We start from the raw sequence: 19,531 nt of genomic DNA on the forward strand, positions 1-19,531 counted from the left end.
GTGCCGTGGCCAGTGACTTCAAGGCCCATAGCCTCATTTTGACATCAGCCTTACCCAGATCTATGAGGAAGATAAATCTACTCCCGACCCCAAGGTAGTGAGGTGGATGAAGAAGCATCACGGCCTCTGGTCTCTGCTCTTGCAGAGAGTCTTGGTTGTGGCTCTCTGAAAACAACTGAAGCTCTGTGTGCATGTCTGTGCAGAGAAGGAGAGGCAGGAAGAAAAACCAGTCTGTCTTTGGGAGAAAATGTCAGTCTTCCCTGGACAAAACTCCAACAGTGTCTGTGTCTGGTCACTGCGGGTGGTGCAGGACGCTGGGCTGGATATTTTTGAAAGAGGTTCAGGGCTGTCAATCATTCCAGGGGCCTAAATGTCCACCTTCTGTCCAGTAAGTAATATAATAAGGATGATGTGGCAAAGGCACAGGGCCCGTTTGGGGCAGTGAATGCCATAATTCCCGGGAGAGGTACTGTCTCTGGATCAGGATGGACTGCGGGGTAGGCAGGACCAGCGTCCTGGTTTGCCAGGTACTGAGGGCGTTCCCAGAACTGGGGACTTTCAGTGCTAAAATTGGCACAGTCCTGGGCAAACTGGGATGGTTGGTCATGCTAACTTGTGGGATGGGTGGCACCACCATGAGCTAGAGACCCACGTCTTTCTGGAGAGGCGTGGCCTCCCCAGCCCAGGCCTGGCTTCCAGGCAGGTGACCACGCCTTCCCTGACTTCTCCTCTCCCCCATTGCCTTTCAGTGGCTGAACCAGAGCCACAACGCTTGTGTCAACTATGCAAACCGTAATGCTACCAAGGTGAGCACCACAGACCACCACCACCCAGTGGTGGGGTTCAGGCTGGGGTGACCCTCATCCTCCCTACGGTGTGGCATGCCACCACTGGGGGCTGCCTCCTCTGGGTTAAGCATTGCCCCCTCTAGGCACCTTATTTAAACTGCCAACGCTTCAGGTGGGGCCCCGCTGGGGAGGGGCTGTTCACACAAAGTGAAGAAGGCCCGTAAAATTGGAGTGTGGTGGGGGCGGTGAAAGGGATTGTCTCTGCTGGCTTCAGAATTCTCGTTGGGCAGCTCTTATACCTGGATCTTGGGTGAGGACAGGATCAGCCACGTGGGGAGTGAATTCCCCTAAAGCTTCCTCCAGGCTTGCCTGGAAGCTGCCTTGGTGCCCCTAGACTGTTGGCTGCAAAGCTGAAGGGCTGCTCTTGAGGGATGAGGGGTCTGAGAGGACTGGCACCTCCTCCCCAAAGTCCCCTGCACTCCTGAGACGAACTCATGGTGGAGGCCTGGTCACCATTCTCTTGTCTAGGAAGGGGCTGGGCCCCTGCTTCGCTGGCAAGGCTGCCTCTCCTCCTGGTTGATTCTCCTGTACTTCCATCCAAAGGCAGTGAGAGGGAAGGAGGGGCCTAGCTCCCCTTGGGGGCTGTCAGTTTGGGGAGGAGACAGTTGGAGCATTTTCTAACCTTGGGGAAGACGGGGGCAGTTAGGAGCTGGCCTGGGCGGTAGGAACTTCAGGGCCTTTTATTCTGGGGACGCCCCCCTCCCCCCATCTAAACCTTCAACCCACATCTTGCTCATATGCTTCACACATGTACGTCTCTGCTTGGATGGCTCCTGTTTACCTTAAATCTAGCATCTCCCAAGTTGCCATCAGAGCGTAGTTAAAGGCAAGTTCCTCAGCTCTTTCTTAGTTTTCTACGTTGCAAGTTGGGATATATTTTTCCATAGAAATATTGAGCAACTGTCTTCTGTTGGCATGGAAGCCCGGTTGCTGCATGGGTTGACAAGGGCTGTGAGCGCCAGCCAGGCTGTAGCCAGCCTTGACACTGCCATTTCCACCTAGAAAGTGTTCTGGGTGCCAAACAGCCCACTTGGAACATTTAGTCTTCCTCCACTGGGTCTGCTTGCCCTGGCTGTAAATGGCCCATTTGGCTCTTGCTGTTCTCTACCTCCAGCCAGCAGTGTCTGCCAATGACCTTTCTAGAAGAGGGCAAAAGTGCAGGGGGCCCTTTGGCATCTCCCTGGACATCACTGCCTTGTATTTCCATGTATGGAACTGCGCTGAGAGTGGCCTGGATCCCTTTGGTTTCCAGAGGATCTTCGTCCTTCTCGCCTGTCCCTCCAGGCTGGTGGGCAGGAATGCCCCTTGCCGGCTGGGGCTGTTTGCAAGGGTGGATTGTAGGAGCTTTGTGCACCCAGGGGGCCTGAGATTCTGTCTCTGTCTTCCAGCCTTCACCTGTGTCCAAGTTCATCCAGGGCTACCTGGGAGCTGTCATCAGTGCCGTCTCCATCGCTGTGAGTAACCCCGCACTCCCCACCTTCCTCTCTGTCCTGCTGCTCTGTGGCTGCCCTACCCAGCGTCTTGGGCCAGACCTTGTGTGAGGGTCAGGGCCAGGCCAGGAGTGTGGGAGACAGAAGTTTCTGTGGGTGGACCGTCAGGGCGGGCTTTCTAGGCAGAGAAGAGAGTAGATCCTAGTGACACTTCAATAGAGAGGGCACAGACTGGTGCTCCAGATTTTGGAAAGCAGGTGGGAGGGGAGGCAGTGCCCGTGGGTAATATGAAGGGCTGCCCACTCCAGCCGAGAGCAGGACATGCTAAGCCATTGTACCACACACCATCACTTGTTTCACTCTTCTTCTAAAGTCGGGATTTGAGGTTGTTCTGAAATGGCGTCATTGACTCTGCTCCTGTGTAGACCAGGTCACCTCCAAATAGCAGTTAGGTGTGTGGGGGGGTCCCCATTTCATGTCCCAAATTGCTCCCCTTCCCTAAATCCTTATGTCTTACCACAAGCAAGAAGCCAGACAATGCCACCTCTATTTAGATGGCTCATCAGGAGACTGCTAACCCCACCCTGGTCGTCCTGCAACCCAGCATGAGACTTCATTTGGGGTCGTACAAATTGGGGATCCCTGATTCTGGGGAGGTTGCTGACCAAGGTTAGGGGCTCTTCCGCAAGAGGGGAAAGGGCTCTGTCACCTCCTTCTTGCTCCTTATGACAAGAGGAGCTGATGGCTCTGCCTGTTTTAGCAGCTTGAAGATGCCATTTTCCTTCTTTGGGATTTAAGGGTGAGATGGGGAGGAGCCGGGAGGGGGGAACCATACAGCGAGAATATCTAAGGGCCCTGGCTGGGAAGGGCTTGAGTGAAGGGGATCACTGTCCCTGTGGGACATCCTCCTCCTGCAGGCCTGGAGCTCCGGGAATGGGAACACGGCTTCTTCCCAGGGCCCCGGGCTCTCTGTGTCCCCAGTCCTCACTGTCCCACTCAGGAGGCCTTCAATCATTCCATCCCAACGAAGTAAGGCCAAAGCTAGCCCAGATTGTGGGGTGGGGGTTCTGACACCCAGGCCACAGAGTTACTGGGGACCTGGGGCCCTCCAGGGCTCTCAGAGCCAGGGTCTCACCCGCAGGGACTGGGGGCCTCATGCTGGGCTGTCACAGCCCCCAGGGGCGGTGCCTGTGCCGGGAACACGCTCCTTCCTCCTCCCTGCCTAGCTGCAGAGCCCCTTGAGGAGGTTTTCCCTGACCACACTAGCCCATCCTATTCTCCCCTTGCCCTAAGTTCTAGAAACTTCTGTCCTTCCCACATACTGACTCAGTTACGCCACATGTCCTGTCCTCTCATTGTTCACTGGATTACAAGTTAATCGGGGACAGGCCCTGTGTCTTCTCCCGCACAGAAGGGGCCACGGAGCACTGCTCCATAAATACTTGTTAATTAGGTTGCTTATTGATTGCCGGCCTCAGGAGGCCCCTCTCCCTCCATCCCCCAGTCTCAGCGGTGGCGGCGTCCCTCAGCCTGACGTCTTCACACAGTGAGGGTCTAACTCTGGCAGATGGAGTGGAGTTTCTGACTTGGAAAATCTGCAGCTTGCTTGCTTTTCTTTTGTGTGTGTAAATCACAAAACCTCCAAAGAAAGAGGCTTTATTTTATTTTCCTTTCCCTTGTTCTCTTGAACCCTGGGCCCCGCGGCCTCATTAACTGATCTCTGCTTCAATTAGTGACAAATCCCCTCCCAGGGTGAGCCTGTTAGGAGGAGATGACCTGCAAACAAGTGTCACGGCCCCAGTGGTTGGCCCGGCTCTGGCATTAATTAAAACGAGTCCCTACAAGCAGGCGGCATGGATGGGGGCTGACAGGCCGAGGGCAGGTCCCAGGGACTGAGGACGAGCTGGGGTGGAGGCCAGGCCCTCGGCGTCCAGCCTCCTCTCTGAACCCTGCAGAGCCCCTTTCGCCTCTTACCAGAGCCCCCTGACCTTGGCCAGCAACCCCCAGAATCAGAGACCCCCGGTCTGCGTGCCCCCAAATGGAGTCTCATGCTGGTTGTGGGACCACCAGTGTGGGGTTAGCAGCTTTTGGTGAACCCTCTAAATAGATTTGGCAATGTCTGGCTTCTTGCTCAAGAATAAAAAAGAAATTTCATCTTAAGTTATTTTTGAAGTCTAACAGTTTGCTGTCTTTTAACAAAGGAAGCCGCCGTCAGCCCTCACTGTTTTAGTTTGGGAGTTCGCGCTGAGCACTTCTGTGGTCAGCCCCCGATGGGCCTGGCTCCGTGAGGGTGGGACGCATTCACTCCCTTCAGGGGTGCATATGTGCCGGGCACTGTGCAGATGCTGAGATGCAGATGCACAGACTGGAGTGTCCTTCAAGATGCTGAGAGGGGAAGCTGGGGATCCTCTGTGGTATAACCAGAATTATGATGAAGGTGACCCTTGGGTGTGGTGGGACCCAGGAGGGGGGCCCCTAATTCACACAAGGCTGACTCCTTTAAGACAGACCAGAGAGAGCCAAAGGCAGGGCTGTGTGTTCCAGATAGAGGGCACAGCACATGAAGAGGCACACAGGAGAAGAAGAGCATGACACATTCCAGAAGCTGTTGGAAAATAAGTGTGGCTGCCATGTGAGGAGTGATGGTGAGGAGGTGATGATGAAGCGGGGGAATAGCAGGCGCTGGCAGTCGTGGAGTACTGTGAGGGCCTCGCTCAGGAGTCAGGGAGCCATGCCCGCAACCCCTGCCTGGGCTCAGGGACCCGGGGCGTCACAGGGGGTGCAGGCAGAAGTGGGCTGGAGAAGGGGGAGATTGGCAAGCCCAGCAGATGGACCACCCTCAGGGACACAGGATCCTGGATGAGAGTGGACCTCGGCTGGAGAGGAAGGCTCAAGGCTCAAGTCCTACAGGACTGGTCAGGAGTGGGTTGTGGGGTCAGAGTATGAGAGGCGCTCCATGCCTGCTTCTCACACCCTTTACCTTCAGCCAGGGCCTAGGTGGCCAAGGACTCCCCTGTTGGGGCAGTGCCAACCTCTGTTCCCAAAGGGTCTGGGCCTGGGGGGCCTTTCTGTATAGGATGCAGTGGTTGTCTGTTAACCCTTACTAGACACTGAGTACAAGGAGGTGTCCCAGGGGATCCTTGAGCTGAACCCCTCCCAGTTCCCATTGCTTCCTGGCAGCTCCACGTCCCTGTGATAGTCAGATGGGAAAATAATCACAGTAGTCATAATGGCTAACACTTATGGAATGCCTGCCATGTGCCGGGCACTGTTGAGGTTCCATCTCCATTTTACAAATGAGGAAACTGAGGCACAGAGGTGAAGTTAGTGACAGAGCTGGAATTCAAACCCAGGCTTAATCACACACTATTCTGCTTAAAAGGACCCAGTGTTCTTGGCTTCCAGGTTGAAAGATCTGTTACCATCCCTGGTAGACAAGTCCCTCCCCAGCTACCCCGAAAACAATGGGGACTGGAAAAAATTTTCGAGTGACTCTTTAGGCGTAAGGGGGTTAGACCCTCCGCCCACCTTCACACTTGGTTCCCGGGCCCGTGTTTTCTGGCCAAAGTCGACTCAGCAGCATATATTTGTCCCTGATCCAGAGCATGCCCTGCCTCCTGCAAGACCACACCTGGTTGGCTCTGTGGTTGAGGGTGTCCCTCAGGGCGTTCTCTGTGGTCCTGGGTGTCCCTCAGGCCCTACTGTTCTTCTTTGGGCTTGATGGAGGTAGGGGGGTGACAGCCTAAGAATCCTGGACCAGACTATTGTCTCACTGCCTTTCCTATGAGTGGCTTCTGGGTTGAAGGGCCCATTGCTTGGACCCTGTAGCAGAATCTATAGAGTTCCGGAAGTCTGCAGATGGTAATGCTGGCAGTGGCAAGTCCAACACGGATGTCAGCTCCACATCTATTCTGGGTAGGACAAGTTTTTGTCCCCTCCTACATGGAAGGGGTCCGATGTAATTGTTTTTCCAGCAGGTGGTCAGCAGGTCCCTGTGGGACATGGTGCAGGGGTCAGGGTTGGTCGCTGTTGCTAGCAAACAAGCCACTCAGGCGCAGTTGGAACTGACTGGCATTTTAGCCTATGCATGGCTCTGTCCCAGCCACCTTGGCCCTTTTCTCAACAGGCTCACTGGGGTTGCAGGACAATTCACCTCCACAGAGGGTCATGGGTCCAATTGGTTACCAAGAGTTTTCTTCTACAATGAGTGCCCTCTGGTGGGCATTTTTGGTACCTCAAAGATTCCTTGACCTGCCCTAGCGCTGGGCCCCGCAGGGCCCACACAAACCCCTGACCATTTCCTTACATTATCCACCATCCAAGGGTGGATCTAAATTCTGACCTCATGCCATCCCTCCTTTCAGGCATTGGTCTCCATTGTTCTCCAGGGTCTCTTGGACCCTCTTATGGCAGGCACCAGTAGAGTCCACAGAGCTGGCTGCAGATAACCTGGTATTTTGTGTTTCTGAAGCTCTGCTGCGCCCCACTCCCTTCTTACCCTGGCTGCCTCCTACTCACCCTTCAGGGCTCAGTCAGGAATCTCCTTTCCCAGAAGCCCTCATGGACCTTGGGGCACCCCCTCAAGGCCCCTCCTCCTGGCAGAGAGGATGAGCCACCACTCAGGTGGACTTGGACCCGTGCATGCAGCCTCCAGCCCCTAGACCTGCGTTTGCTGAGGTGGCCAGCAGTGACCCCACAAGACAAGTCTCCTTTTTTTTCCTGCCTCAGAAATCATTCACCTGATTTATTCTAGAAACATTTATTAAGCACCTACTCATTTTACCAGGCACCAGGAATTCCATGAGGAATAAGCAAGACACAGGCCCTGTGCCCAGTGCTTGGGGCCTACTGAGAGAGACAGATGTTTAGTATAGAGTCCACAGGTGAGAAACATTTCTGTATGATTCAGTTTTTCAATCATATACATGTATTACTTTGATTCTCAATATTTTAAGAAGGTAAATAAATATATACTTAGAGACTGTGATAGGTCCGTGGAGGAAGGAGTTCCAGGTTCCGTGAGAGACTACAAGAGGAGCCCTGAGTGAAGAGGAGGCCTCTCTGAGGGTCTGACAGTCAAGTGGAAAAGTGAGGAGGCTGAGGGAGGGGCAGTGCTTGAAGGCCCAGGGAGAGAGGGAGGGAGAGAGGGAAAGGAGAGAGAGAATTGCCTCATCGGAGGAGCAGGGCGATGGCGAGGTGGCTGGAGCCTTGCAAGCACAGCCTGGCAGTCACATGGGGCCGTGTGGGTCTGTCAGTACAGTGAGAAGCCGCTGAAAGGTCTTGCTTAAGTTGGTATCCATTTTTAGAGGACCACTCTGGCTGCTGTGTAGAGAGTGGACTGGAGCAGAGCAAGAGGGCAAGCAGGGAGCTGAGCTAGAAGGGTCAGTTGTCCAGGGAGAAGTAATGGGCACTTCAGCTAAGCGGTGGGAGCAGAGAGAGAGAAGTAGCTGCATTCAGGATATCCAGCAGATAGAACAGGTAGCTCTGCATGATGGGCTGGATGTGGGGCAGGAGCGGCTCCCGTCAGGGAATACACCTAGGTTTCCAGCATGAGGAGCTGGGACTGGGGGAGGGGGACAGGCGTGGTGAGGAAGAGCAAGATAACTTTCATTCAGGGCGTGTGAACGTGGGGTGCCTGAAGCCCATCAAAATAAAGGCATCCCTCAGGGGATTGGATGTATGGGGTGGAGTAGGCTTGGGGGAGAGATGGCTGCGTGCATTGCTAAAGTCCCAGCCCGTGTCTCCTTGCTGGCCTTGCAGAAATTGGGCTGCTGTTGGCCTGGAAGTCCTTGATCCTTAAGGATACAGCTATCAGCCACATAGCTCATGGCGCTGAAGCTCTTGTGTCATGGAGCTCCCACCCCACCCCAGTTCTTGGGGCTGGTCAGCACTTGGCCTCACTGCGGGAGATTGTCAGGAAGCTAGTCTTCCCTCCTCTTCCTCTGCTCCTGTCAGCCACCCGTGGCAAATATAAGGGCCTGGGAGCCAGAGCTGGAGAGAAGTGGCCAGAGAAGTCCACTGCTTCCCCAGGCCTTTGCTGATGTCCCACCCGTCCTGGGCTTTTGCTTCTCCCAGGACCCTCATGTGCTGGCCACACGGGGAATTCTGGTGCAAAATCCACACCCTGTTTGTTTTCCCCTCCGCCGAAATGGAGCCCCTGTTTGGTTAATTTCTATTTTGTGGCTTATTTGGAGGCTGTTAAAACAGACCCTGGGGGACCCTCAGCAGTGATTGTTCCATATCTCATTATCTTTCCCGAACCCGATTATTAGCTCAGATTTTTCTGATCGCTAGCTGCTGTTCTTGATGAGTTGTGTGCCATTAATGCCAGCTGGTTCCCTTAAACAGGACCCACCATGCCAGGGAAAATGAGCTGGCATTCGGAGCCACCAGCCACTTGGCTTTTTAATTTTAATGGGCTCCACCAAATGTTCCAGGCCAAAGGGCCCCCAAGGAACCAGAACAGACGGGCTCCCAGCTCCCAGGCTGCGGCCCACCCTGGGTTCCTTCCCGGGCTGTGGCCATCCTGGCTGCTGGGAGAGTAAGGCCTGGGTTGGGAACTGTGGGAGGAGCAAGGATGAGTGGCCACTTGCCGTCCCTGTGTTCATGCCTTCCTGCCCCCAGGCCCATCATCGGTGGGTGGGCGGGGTGACCTCACCGGCTCCTACCCTTCTCCCCACTTTGTTGGTCCCTAGCTCCTTCCTTGGGCTTGGGCATGTGGGCCATGCTCTCAGAAACATGCTTGTGCCTCACTAAATCTCACCCCATCTGTGTTGGGGAGACCCCGGTGGACTTCGGGAAGGGGAGGCCAAAAGACAGGTCAGGGAGACAGGCTAGGTCACTCACTCTGCACCGTGCCATCCTAGCCAGAGGGAAGAAGAGCTGGCCAGGGAGGGGAAGATTTGAGCTCAGGGGCAAGTCTGACTGTTTGCTACAAAGGATGACCACCATCCTCCTTGCCCTCCCTTCCTCCGCACTCAGGCTCTGCCGCCCCCAGGAGGCTGCGGGGCGAAGGGCCCGAGTTGCCTGCTGGCTTCTCAGAGGGCTCCTGCTTCCCACTCCTCCAGCACCTCCTGCATCTTTCCAAATGAGGGGGGTTTTGAACCCAGAAGGGTTTCTAGCTGGGGGGGGGGGGTGCGGGAAGGGGGTACGGTTCAAGGGCCCTCTCTTCCCTGACAGGAGCTCCCTTCCCTTTTCCACTATCTGGGGCCCAGCCCTAAGCAGTCTTTTTAGGGAGGCTTTTGCTATGCAAACAGCCAGTTTTAAATGGCATGTCTTAAAAAGAAAATGGCATGTCCCACAATAAGCCACTCTTCATTGAGATGGAAGACAATTGGAAAGTAAATAACACAGCAGTAAAGAGCAAAGCTTTGGAATTAGACCCTGGGTTCAAATCCTGGCTTTACCTGACTCGTAACAGCTGTCTGTCCTTGGGCGAAGTTACTTAACTTCTCTGAACCTGTCTGAACTTCTCTGAATCTGTAAAAAGGGGCAACACGCCCTATCTAAAAGCCTTGTGGGGATTTAATTAAGATGTTTCATGTGACATTCTCAGTACATGGCCTGGCATCTCCCCACGCCCCTTTCCTCCTCGTCTTCTCCACCACTAATGCCTGCCTGCGTGTCCTCTGGCCTCCATCCACACTTTCCCTCTCTGCACTCTCTAGAAACATGTTCCCCGGTATTTTTTGTCACAGAAATAGACAGTCACTCACTGCTGAGAGCTGGGGAGACCTGGACTTGAGTTCCATCTGTGTGGCAGGGGCAGCAGAGCCTGTGTGGGCTGGCAGCTCCCCAGCCTGCCCTGCTGTACCACTGAAGGATGTCCAAGCTGCCACGCATCTCCCAGCCTCCCTGCCTTCCCTTGAGCAAGCAGAGTGGACAAGGACTGGACTCTGAGCATCAGCTGGAGGCCTCACATGGAGGCCAGGCACCCCAGAGCCCAGCCTGGGTTAGACCTGGGGCAGCACTCTGGCTCCGTGGGGCCCTGAGCTGCCCAGGGGCTGGTGGGCTAGCACTTCCTGTCTTCTCGTGCCATTCCTGCTGTGCCGTGCCCTGTTTTGACTGCTACAGGCACCCAGCACTGGAGGCCTTCCTGAGGCTCTGCATCTTCCCCAGCAACCGAGGAGGTTGGGGCCAGAGCCGAGCAGGCTGCCCCAGGCCCCCTCAGGCCAAGAGTCCTGCGGCAGCCCTGCTGCCCCTCCTCCCAGGGAAGATCTACAGGGCAGGGGCTGGCTCTGGCCTCAGTGTGGTGGAGCAGAGGCCTCTATGCCTCCGTCTTCTGGGCTGGCCACATGCATCTTGCCTTGTCTCTCTCCACGCCTGTGCGCACGATGTTTTCCCCACCAACAGGTCCTTTTCCTCTGCCTAGACTGTCCCACCTTCCCCTCCTCCAGGGAGCCCTCTTTCCAGTCTTTGCTGATCTCTCCATCCGTTCATCTATTTGTTGGTTCATGCATTCATTCCTCAGTCACAGGGTACTCGCATGCACCACGTGCCGTCCATCGCCCTAGTGCTGGGCATGCAAAGATTAAAGTGGCACAGCCCCTCCCTCCCAGTCTGGCGGGGGCATCACACCCATGAGCGTGGACTGGACTCATGGAGGGAGAACATGGGGTGCTGGGGGAGTGGGATTGAGGTTATGGAGGCCGACTGCTGCATGGAGGAGATGATAGGTGCTTGCACAGGTCGTGGGGAAGAGCTGGTGGTGGTGGATGTGATTGGACCTGTGTTCTAGAAAGACGGGGGATGGACTGGAGGGAGGTGGCCCAAGGCAAAGGCGAGGGGGTGCCCGATGTCCTGGGCTGGGTGAGGGGATCTGGGGTCTGGGTGAAGACGGGCAGTGAGCCCAGGATGTCCACTGCACACCCCGTCCTGCTCTGGGCTGCTTGGCTTAGCCCTGCAGTCACCTGTGGGCAGGATCTCCCTCTTCTGAGCCCTTGTGGTCTGGCCAGGCCCATGCCTGGGCCCACAATGGGGCCTCAGAAAGGTGGTGCTTAGAGGCTGGGGTGGGAATGAAGCTTTCCTAAACTTCATTGCTTTGCAGATTATGTGTTCTTCTAACAGCAACACCCCCACCATCCCTTTTCCCCTCCCCAGAGAGATTGTGTGTGTGTGTGTAGCTGATGTTTTCACCTCTCCCTCTTTCTCATGGGCCGGTTAACTGGGATTCCTGTGGCTTTGAATAGCCACACTGGAGCTCTGCAACATCAAGTGACATTGAGGATTAGGGGTCTGGGGCGCAGATGTGGGGGAAGGCAGCGCCCCTCCCTCTTCTCCAGCCAGCCATTCCTGCCACAGGCCGCTGAGCACCACGCACTTTCTCTCTTCTCTTTCTAAGGTGGGCCTTAATGTCCTGGTGCAGAAAGCCAACAAGTTCACCCCGGCCACCCGCCTTCTCGTCCAGAGGTTTGTGCCGTTCCCCGCCGTAGGTAAGACTTGCACGGTGCGGAGGTCCGTGCTCGTGTGCAGGGGCATGCGTGCACCACGCCTGGGCATGCAGGGCTGCAGGGCTACAGGTCTGCCCCTCCGCACCACTCCTGACACCAGGGGTCTCCTGGCTGCGGGAGCTGGAACAAAACATGTGTAGATAGACGTAAGGGTGACAGGGGCCCTGCTGACCAGCTCTGTGCCCAGATTCTGCTTTTAGCACAGGGATTCTCAATCTGGGGCCCCCAGACCTCCAAAGGGTCAGTAGATAGAATGTAGTGAATCCTGTGAACTTGGCTGGGGAAAATATTTATATTAACCTCTGACTGAAATTTAACATTTCCTTCCATTGTGAATGTAGGCAGCAAACCACAGTAACAAGCAAGACCTGTGGCTTTGTCACCAATAGAAATCATAGATATTTTCATATCACATTATGGTTGTCACAGAGATCCTAAAATATCAGTTATGCTCAACACTAATTCAAAACTATGATATTTAACCGATCCACTGGTAGATCTTCTTTTTCAATTCATTTGTTAAAAAGCACATCTATTACTATATCACAATTGAGAAAATATTTTGATAACTTATTAAATATAATCCTTTTGTAATCCTATGTATTTTGTTTTATGCATTTAGAGACATTGTTCAGAGAGGGGTACACAGGGGTTCCTGGCACAAAAGGAGCTTCAGAGCTCCTGCTAGTCTAGTGTTCAAGTCTCTGGGTACTGTGATCCCTTTAGGTTTTTGGGGCCCCCACCCCTATTCAGGTAATTGTGGGTGAACGCATGTGTGCAGAGGGGACTTTGCTTGCCTTCAACCAAGTCCTTGCTGGTCTTGGAGTCTCTGAGCTCACAGCCCTGGGGATCCCGCAAAGCCTAGCCTGGCTCTTAAGAAGCCTATGCCTTGTTTGGGGAGAGGGCACCGCAGCGGAAAGTTTTTTAAAAATCAAAAAGAAATAAACAACGTGGAAAGAAACGCAAGGCAGGGCCGGCCCTGTGGCTTGGTGGTTAAGTGCGCGCACTGCGATGCTGGTGGCCCGGGTTCGGATCCCGGGTGCGCATCGAGGCACCACTTCTCCGTTCATCCTGAGGCCGAGTCCCACATACAGCAACTAGAAGGATGTGCAGCTACGACATACAACTATCCACTGGGGCTTTGGGGGGAAAAAATAAAATAAATAAAATCTTTAAAAAAAAAAAAAAAAAAAAAAAGAAACGCAAGGCAGTCCGCAGTTAGTCTTCAAAAGAGAAGTATGAGCAAATGCCTGAACCCTGACCTGAGTTCCCCTCTGATGCCGGAGGACAAAGATGGGGGCTGGCCCAGGAGGGGCTTGAGGTCCTGGGACCTCCCTCGTGCCAAGGCTCAGTCTGAAGAGCCAGGGGTCAGACTCAGGCTCACGGTCCCCACCCCCTTCTTCACCTCCAGCTCGGCTTCCCCATCCGTATGATGGGGGCACCGGTACCTACCTTCCTACAGCCCAGAGCTGTGGGAGGATCAAATGAGACCACAGACCAGATTCCATTCATAGGAAAGTGCTTTGAAGCACATGAAAAGCCCCCATGAGAAGGTGGGAGATCATTACTGGGCAGCGCCACCCCCTCGATGGCCCAGAGGCTAATGAACTCCCAGGACCAACCGCCCGGCTGAGCCTCAGCCGACCCAGATAATTGCTATAGCAACTCCACACTTTTAATGAACCCTCAGCTATTTCTGGCACGGGCCATTAATGGAATAACTCTTTAGATCTGACTTTGTTAAGGGGCCTAATTGAGCGAACACAGCCGCCAATCTTGCGTTCCTCGCCATCCCAGGCGGGAGGGTCAGATGCAGCCTAAGAAGGGGGCGGCTCTCAGCTGCACTGGACTGGATCTTGGTCTCAGCCGAGATGTAATCTGTCCTTGAGTCAAGCTTCAGACAAGTGCTTCGCCGGGGGCCCATTCCAGCCCTGCTCTGCTGGCCATCTTGCTGTGTGACCTTGGGGATGGTCTTAACCTCTCTGGGGCTCCTTCAGGAGGAGGGTACCTGCTTTCAGGTTTGACCCTTTCTGCCATTCCCACCTGAGGCTTTCGGACCTGTCCCTCTTTGGGCTCCAGACTGATTCCTCTCCTGTCTTCTTGTCCGGGAGGAGCCTGCAGCCCGCCGCACTGTCCAGCCACTGTTGAGGGGTCTTGAGATCCCATGCATCCCTCACCAGTTGCACAGGTTGCACACAGTGTGGTTTACAGCCTTGATAATCCTAGCTCACCAGGATCGTGAGAGAAGTGGGCCCTTTCTGGCTGCTTCCTCAGGCCCGCTGCCCAAGTCCTGGCCGTGCACCTGCCTGCCTTCTACCCCCTGCCCCAGTCTCTCCTCCCCCACGTGCAGACTTCCATCTCTCTGGCACCTGATGTCCATCCCTGGCCCATCTGCAAATGGGCACTTCCCGTGGGCGACACTGACAGAGTGGTGGACGAGATGAACAGCATGCCCCTCACCCTCCAGGGGTTCAAAAGCCCCCTGGTCCTCTCAGGCCACCGTCTAGTCCCTACACTTGGCCTCCCTCCGCCTTATCCCCCAGCTTAGAGCATCTCTAAGCCCCGCTGCATGCTGGGAGGGCCTAGGTCCTGCCAGGTGTTCACCCTGCTTTCTACAGCAGACTAGGCCAGACTGGGCCAAGCCACCATTATGGCCACCGAGAAGCTTGCTCAGGACATACTTTTCCTTGTAGAGGGTCCTTTGTCCCTTCAGACCCCTGGCCTGATGGGGAGACGGGACTCACTGAGCCGTGAGTGCACACGGGAAGTAGGTTGAGGCAAATGGAAATGATCAGATTAAGCCCTGGTTGTTGGGATGTGTGTGGGGTGGGGGGTGGAGCAGAAGGGGGTCTTCAGGGGAAGGGGGATTCTGAAGGGGCCTGTGTGCCCTGTGCTCAGAGGCCACATCCTCACTCCCTCATTCCTGGGCAGGCTGGGAACTCAGGTCTGGGGCATAAGGAGCCTCCTGGGAGGCAATTTCTTCTTCCCTCCGCTCTGCCCAGCTGCTCCTGCTTAGGTGGGAGGAGACCTCTCTTCACTGGGTCCCACACGCTGCCCAAGAGAGAGGCCTGAGACTCTGGGTACAGGACACCTGGTCCCCGCACCTGACTCTCCCACTCCCACCCCTCTCTGGCCTTGGACCAGACCCCACTTCATCCCCTTCCCAGTGGGACCTCCATGACAGTCACTGCATGCCTCCTCTGGGTTGGCAGAGCCCAGTACTCTCAGGGGCTCTGCAATTTCCCCCAGCAGGCCTCTGTTTCCCCTCAACTCTCCTCATTCTCATTCTCTGGGAGGACCCTATGGCAGAGTGAACCATCCCCATTTTACAGAAGAATAAACAAAGTAAGACTTGCTGCAAGTTATGCTGAGCTGGCCAAAGCCCAGGCCTCCCAGGCCCAGCCTAGGGCTACTTCAAGCCCCCTTGGATAACCCCTCACCCCTGCGGCCGAGAAACTGGGGGATGTGGTCCAGAGGCAGCTGGGGCTACTCGCTGCCCCACCAGGAGCGCTCCACCTCCAAGTCCACCCTGGTTTTTGAGCCGGGGTTGTGTGCATGTGTGTGCAACAGAAGCGTGTGCACGTGCGCGTGCTGAGTATGTGGGAAGCCCTGAGGACGCTCACTGCAGCCCCTTCCCCCCCTCAAGGTGGTTTCAGAGCCTGGCTCTGCCCTGGTCTAGAACAGCGATCACGTGGGAAATCTCGGTTTCTATTTATACACGGAGATGTTAGGAGAGACGGTGAGCCCAGGAGCATGTGTGCTGGCATCAGAATCGATTGGGGACTGGTAATTAATTTGTTTAGACATTAATTAATTCTCCAGTTCTTTCTTATTTGTGGACTGTCACGCTTAATTGTGTTCAGGAGCTCGAGCTCAGAGCAGGCCCTCCATTAATTGACGTGCGGTTGCTGCGAGGTGAAAGTTAATGGTTTGGGGAGCTGGGCAAACAGTGTAATTAAAGGTCAATCGAGGAGGCATTGGAAAAATACACACCCCCAGGTCCAGCCACCAGTCTCTGTGAGCAGAGTCCATTCCAGGGGAGGCAGCCCCACAAACAGCCTTCTTGGGAGGCCTTGGGGTGGGGGCTGGGACGGGTGACCAGCAGGAGGGCGTGCCAGGTCCCGGGTGCCATGATGGGGCACTGGCGGGAGGAGTAGACACACTCTGTCAGGACTGGGCAGGGCAGGTGCTCCAGCTGGGAGCTGAGAGGTGGGGATCCCAGATGTCACCTGGCAAGCACCTCTGTGTACCCAGGCTCTGTGTATGTGTGTGCAGGGGGAGGGCAGGAGGCTCTGAAGGTCACCCCCAGGCTGCCTGCCTGAATCCCCACAGAGCAGGGAACAAGCAGCATCGTGTGCTAATAAAGACCCCCATCTGGGCTCTGAGCACCTGGTGGAGGAGGCCTGAGCCTCCGCACCAGCCAGCCAACTCCTCGCACAGGGAATAAGCTTCCTGCCTGGACCGGAAATGCCAGCCTCCTCCTCCCTTCACTGGGAACTGACTTCTTCCTGTTCTGTCTGCAGGAGTCCCTTACATTAAAGGTCACAGCTTACTTCATCACCGTGAAAAAATCTCTGCGTTCACCAGTGAGTCCATTCCTCAGGATGTCTGGGCAATCTTTGGGAGAAGGTCTTCTATTCGTTCATACCAACGTGCCCCACTCCTGCCCCCCCCATCTCCATGCTCTCCTTTGCCCCCAGGCTACTTGAGTCTTGGTGTCATTGATTCCCCCCTCACTTCACCACTCCTCCCTTGGTGCTCAATCCGCCCTGCTTGCCCCATCCAGGAGGTGGCCAAGCCATGTGACCAAGCCCCAAGGGTCAGTCTGGGCCTGCTCCTCTCCCGTCCCTCATCCCCTGTGATTAGAAGGCAGCAGGATGCGCCTGTGTTGGCTGGGTCCTGGGCTGCATGACTTACGCTCCCTCCATCCAGGTCAGTGATAATGTGGTGTCCACAGCCCTTAGGCTCCTCTGAAGGCTCACGAGTCCTTTCCTAGGCCTGGCCCCTGGTCTTGCCCCTACTCGTACCCCATTGCAGCTGTGGTGAAACTTGTGATCTCCCCTCCTACCTCTCTTGCTGGGCCCCCAGCCTTTGTACAGTATGGCCCTGCTTGCCTGGAGTCCCAGCTCTTCCCCACTATCTCAGCCCCACCCTCTACCTTCTCTTAGCTGCCAGGCCTTCATTTCTCAGTTCAGACACCATCTCCTCCAGGAAGCCTTCCCTGGTAGCCTCATCAGGGTTAGAGCACAGCACCCCGTGTGTGTCTGTGTCTATTTTGGAACTGCCCATTTTCTTTCCGACTCTGCCTCCCTGATTAGACTGTGAACTCCCCAAGACAGGGACTGGATCTCATTCATCATCAACCCCCAGACCCACTCCGTGCCTGGCACACAGTCAGTGTTCGATGTTAGTTTGTTCGGTGATCAAATGAGTGCTTTGGCAGAAAAGGTTTGAAATTGGGCACCCATAGTGGAACCCCACCCTGATGACATTGGTGACCACATTCTGTGGCTTCTTAGACATATATTCTGTTTGGTTTTTTTTTTCATTTTTAAAATTGTTTTTTGAATGTTCTGTTTTCTTATATAAGTTTTTGCTGACACTGTCATCCACTCTTAGATGGCAGGCCTAGGGTGGATGACCAATGGGTCTACCACTTACCAGGTCATCCTGGGCACATCCTCCAACCTCTCTGGGTTGGATCTGGAGGATGGGTGGGCTGGGTTTGGTGCCAGAATTGGGGGCAGCTCCAGACTGGCGTGAGCCCCTGGTGTGTGTCAGGCCCCACAAGGAAAGGGGCAGTGGGGCTAAGTCAGCCAGAGGGAGGTCTCTGGTGGAATGTCCTAGGGCTCTGTCTTCAGTTTCATCCCCTTCAGTTATTTTGTAACTGCCTTGGTCACATGTAACTGTGGGTCACATTCAAAGAGCAGGCACAGCAACTTGGCAGTGATTGTGACTTCGTGGGTGAGTACCAGGATCCACGACCTCACGAGGTTTGATAGAGGCTTGCTGGTCAGAAAATGCAGCTGCACAAGTTGTGGGGGCCTGAGAGCTTCCTTGGCCTGAGTCCTTAGGATAACGACTGGGGGATTTTGTGGGCTGTATGCTTGGAATAGGCCCGCAGTGGGGTGTGTGGCTCTGATGAGGCTCCCTCGGACTTCAGCTGCATTACTGGAGATAGAGGGCCCAGAACAAAGGACTCTGTTTAGTTCTGAACTCTACACATCAAAAGTAGCACTGAAAGGTGGGAGCCCAACAAGAGCAGCAGGATCTTCTGCAAAATTGACTGTTATTGGAATGAGCTGCCTGACCCCGAGTTAGGGAAGTGTCCGTGTAGCAGCCTGGCCCAAAAAGTGTGAGGGACGCTCACATGTGACCAAGTCGTCTGCTTCTAGGTGGCTTGCCCAGGATCTGGCATACAGTAGGTGCTCAGTGAATGCTTGCTGAGTGGATGGACTTCCAATTCAGAGATTTTATAATTCGAGAAATCCAGAGGTGGAGAAGGCGGAGAAGCACAAGACAGGAAGGGAGGTTAGGGATGTGGGAGGAGCCGGGCCTGTTGGGGAAGGGGAAGGGGAGAGGGGGCTCTGCAGCCCTGGATATTAGCTGAGAGGTCGAGCTTTATCTCATGGCTAATGGGGAACCACTGGAGAGTCTCAAGCTAGGGAGCAGCTGTGATGAAAAGGAATTTTCCAGAAGATGAATGTGTTAGCAGGAACCTTTTATTAAGAGATCCTGAACTTCAGAGTCAGCCTACACCTAAATATACAGGCTGATTTTTCAGTCCAGAAATTGCCAATCCTGAGTTTGTGACACTTCAATATGGGTTGTGAAACTCCCCAAATTCTCAAGTTTTTAAAAGAAAAATCTGTGCCCTATAGCAGTGCCTCTCAGGGGGAATAATGGGGAATATCGTGAAATCAAGCAAATATTGGGATGTACATCCCCATTTGATAATCATCACTCTTCTAGAGGCAAAGGGGCTGTATTCTGGTGCGATTCATGTGCGTGTGAGTGTTTGTGTACGTGTGTTTAAGGTGGTGGCTTACAAACACGTCTGCTTGTAAATACATAAACTGTGTCCGGCAGGGACTCAGAACCTGGCTACTGTGGATGCCTGTGGGGAGGGGGTGAAGCTAAGGGTCAGGAGTTGGAAGGAGACTTAGTTTTTATTATTTACCCCTTTACACGATTTGAATTGTTTACTATGTAACTATGTTGTCTACAAAATAGGAGAGGGGGAGAGAGCGAGAGGAGGAAGTGGAGTGGACGGAACTTTGTTCAGTGTCAGTCTGGAGCCAGGATGGTAGCTCAAGTAGAGTGTTTATGTTTTTGTTTAATAAAAATGATTCTATTTTTTTCTAATATATGATTATCAGATAATACATTATTATTATAAAGTTAAACAATCCTACTTCTCTCCCCAGAAATGTTTGATATATATCCCTCCAAATTCAAGTAAATATCTAAAGGTGTCGGCATCTCTGCCCATTTGTTATATCTCTATTTAATATAAATATGCCTGTGTAAACATATATTTAATACAAATGAGGTCTTACTGTGTATACTGTTCTGTAAACCGCTTTTTAACCTCACAATAAGTTTTGGATGTCTTTCCATGGCAGTCATAAAACTCCAACTTATCCTTTTTACAGCCACAATAATTTATTCTGTGCCTGTTTTTTTAAAATTATGAAATATTATTTCAAACACATGGAATATTATAGGAAATAGAGAAAAAAAGTTTGACCCAAAGCCTTCTGTGCCCTCAATCTTTGTGTGTGTGTGTGTGTGTGTGTGTGTG

At 54.0% G+C, this 19,531-nt stretch overlaps 1 protein-coding gene across 4 annotated transcripts in view; it reads left to right on the forward strand.

The window, feature by feature from the left end:
- The window catches only part of SFXN5 (sideroflexin 5), a 113,225-nt gene that overhangs the window by 58,501 nt on the left and 35,193 nt on the right, over positions 1 to 19,531 (forward strand). For 2 of the 4 annotated variants that reach the window (XM_087436577.1, XM_004435540.3), the window contains exons 8-10: positions 750 to 806; positions 2,237 to 2,302; positions 11,619 to 11,709. In XM_087436577.1, coding sequence (XP_087292703.1) covers positions 750 to 806; positions 2,237 to 2,302; positions 11,619 to 11,709 — 214 coding nt within the window. Of the gene's footprint in view, positions 1 to 749; positions 807 to 2,236; positions 2,303 to 11,618; positions 11,710 to 16,250; positions 16,314 to 19,531 lie in introns of those variants that run through there. The other 2 variants (XM_087436575.1, XM_087436578.1) reach the window with 2 other exon arrangements.

The sequence above is a fragment of the Ceratotherium simum genome, chromosome 11, assembly GCF_057802395.1.
Source record: "Ceratotherium simum simum isolate JZ-2026a chromosome 11, ASM5780239v1, whole genome shotgun sequence".
Lineage (NCBI taxonomy): Eukaryota > Metazoa > Chordata > Mammalia > Perissodactyla > Rhinocerotidae > Ceratotherium > Ceratotherium simum.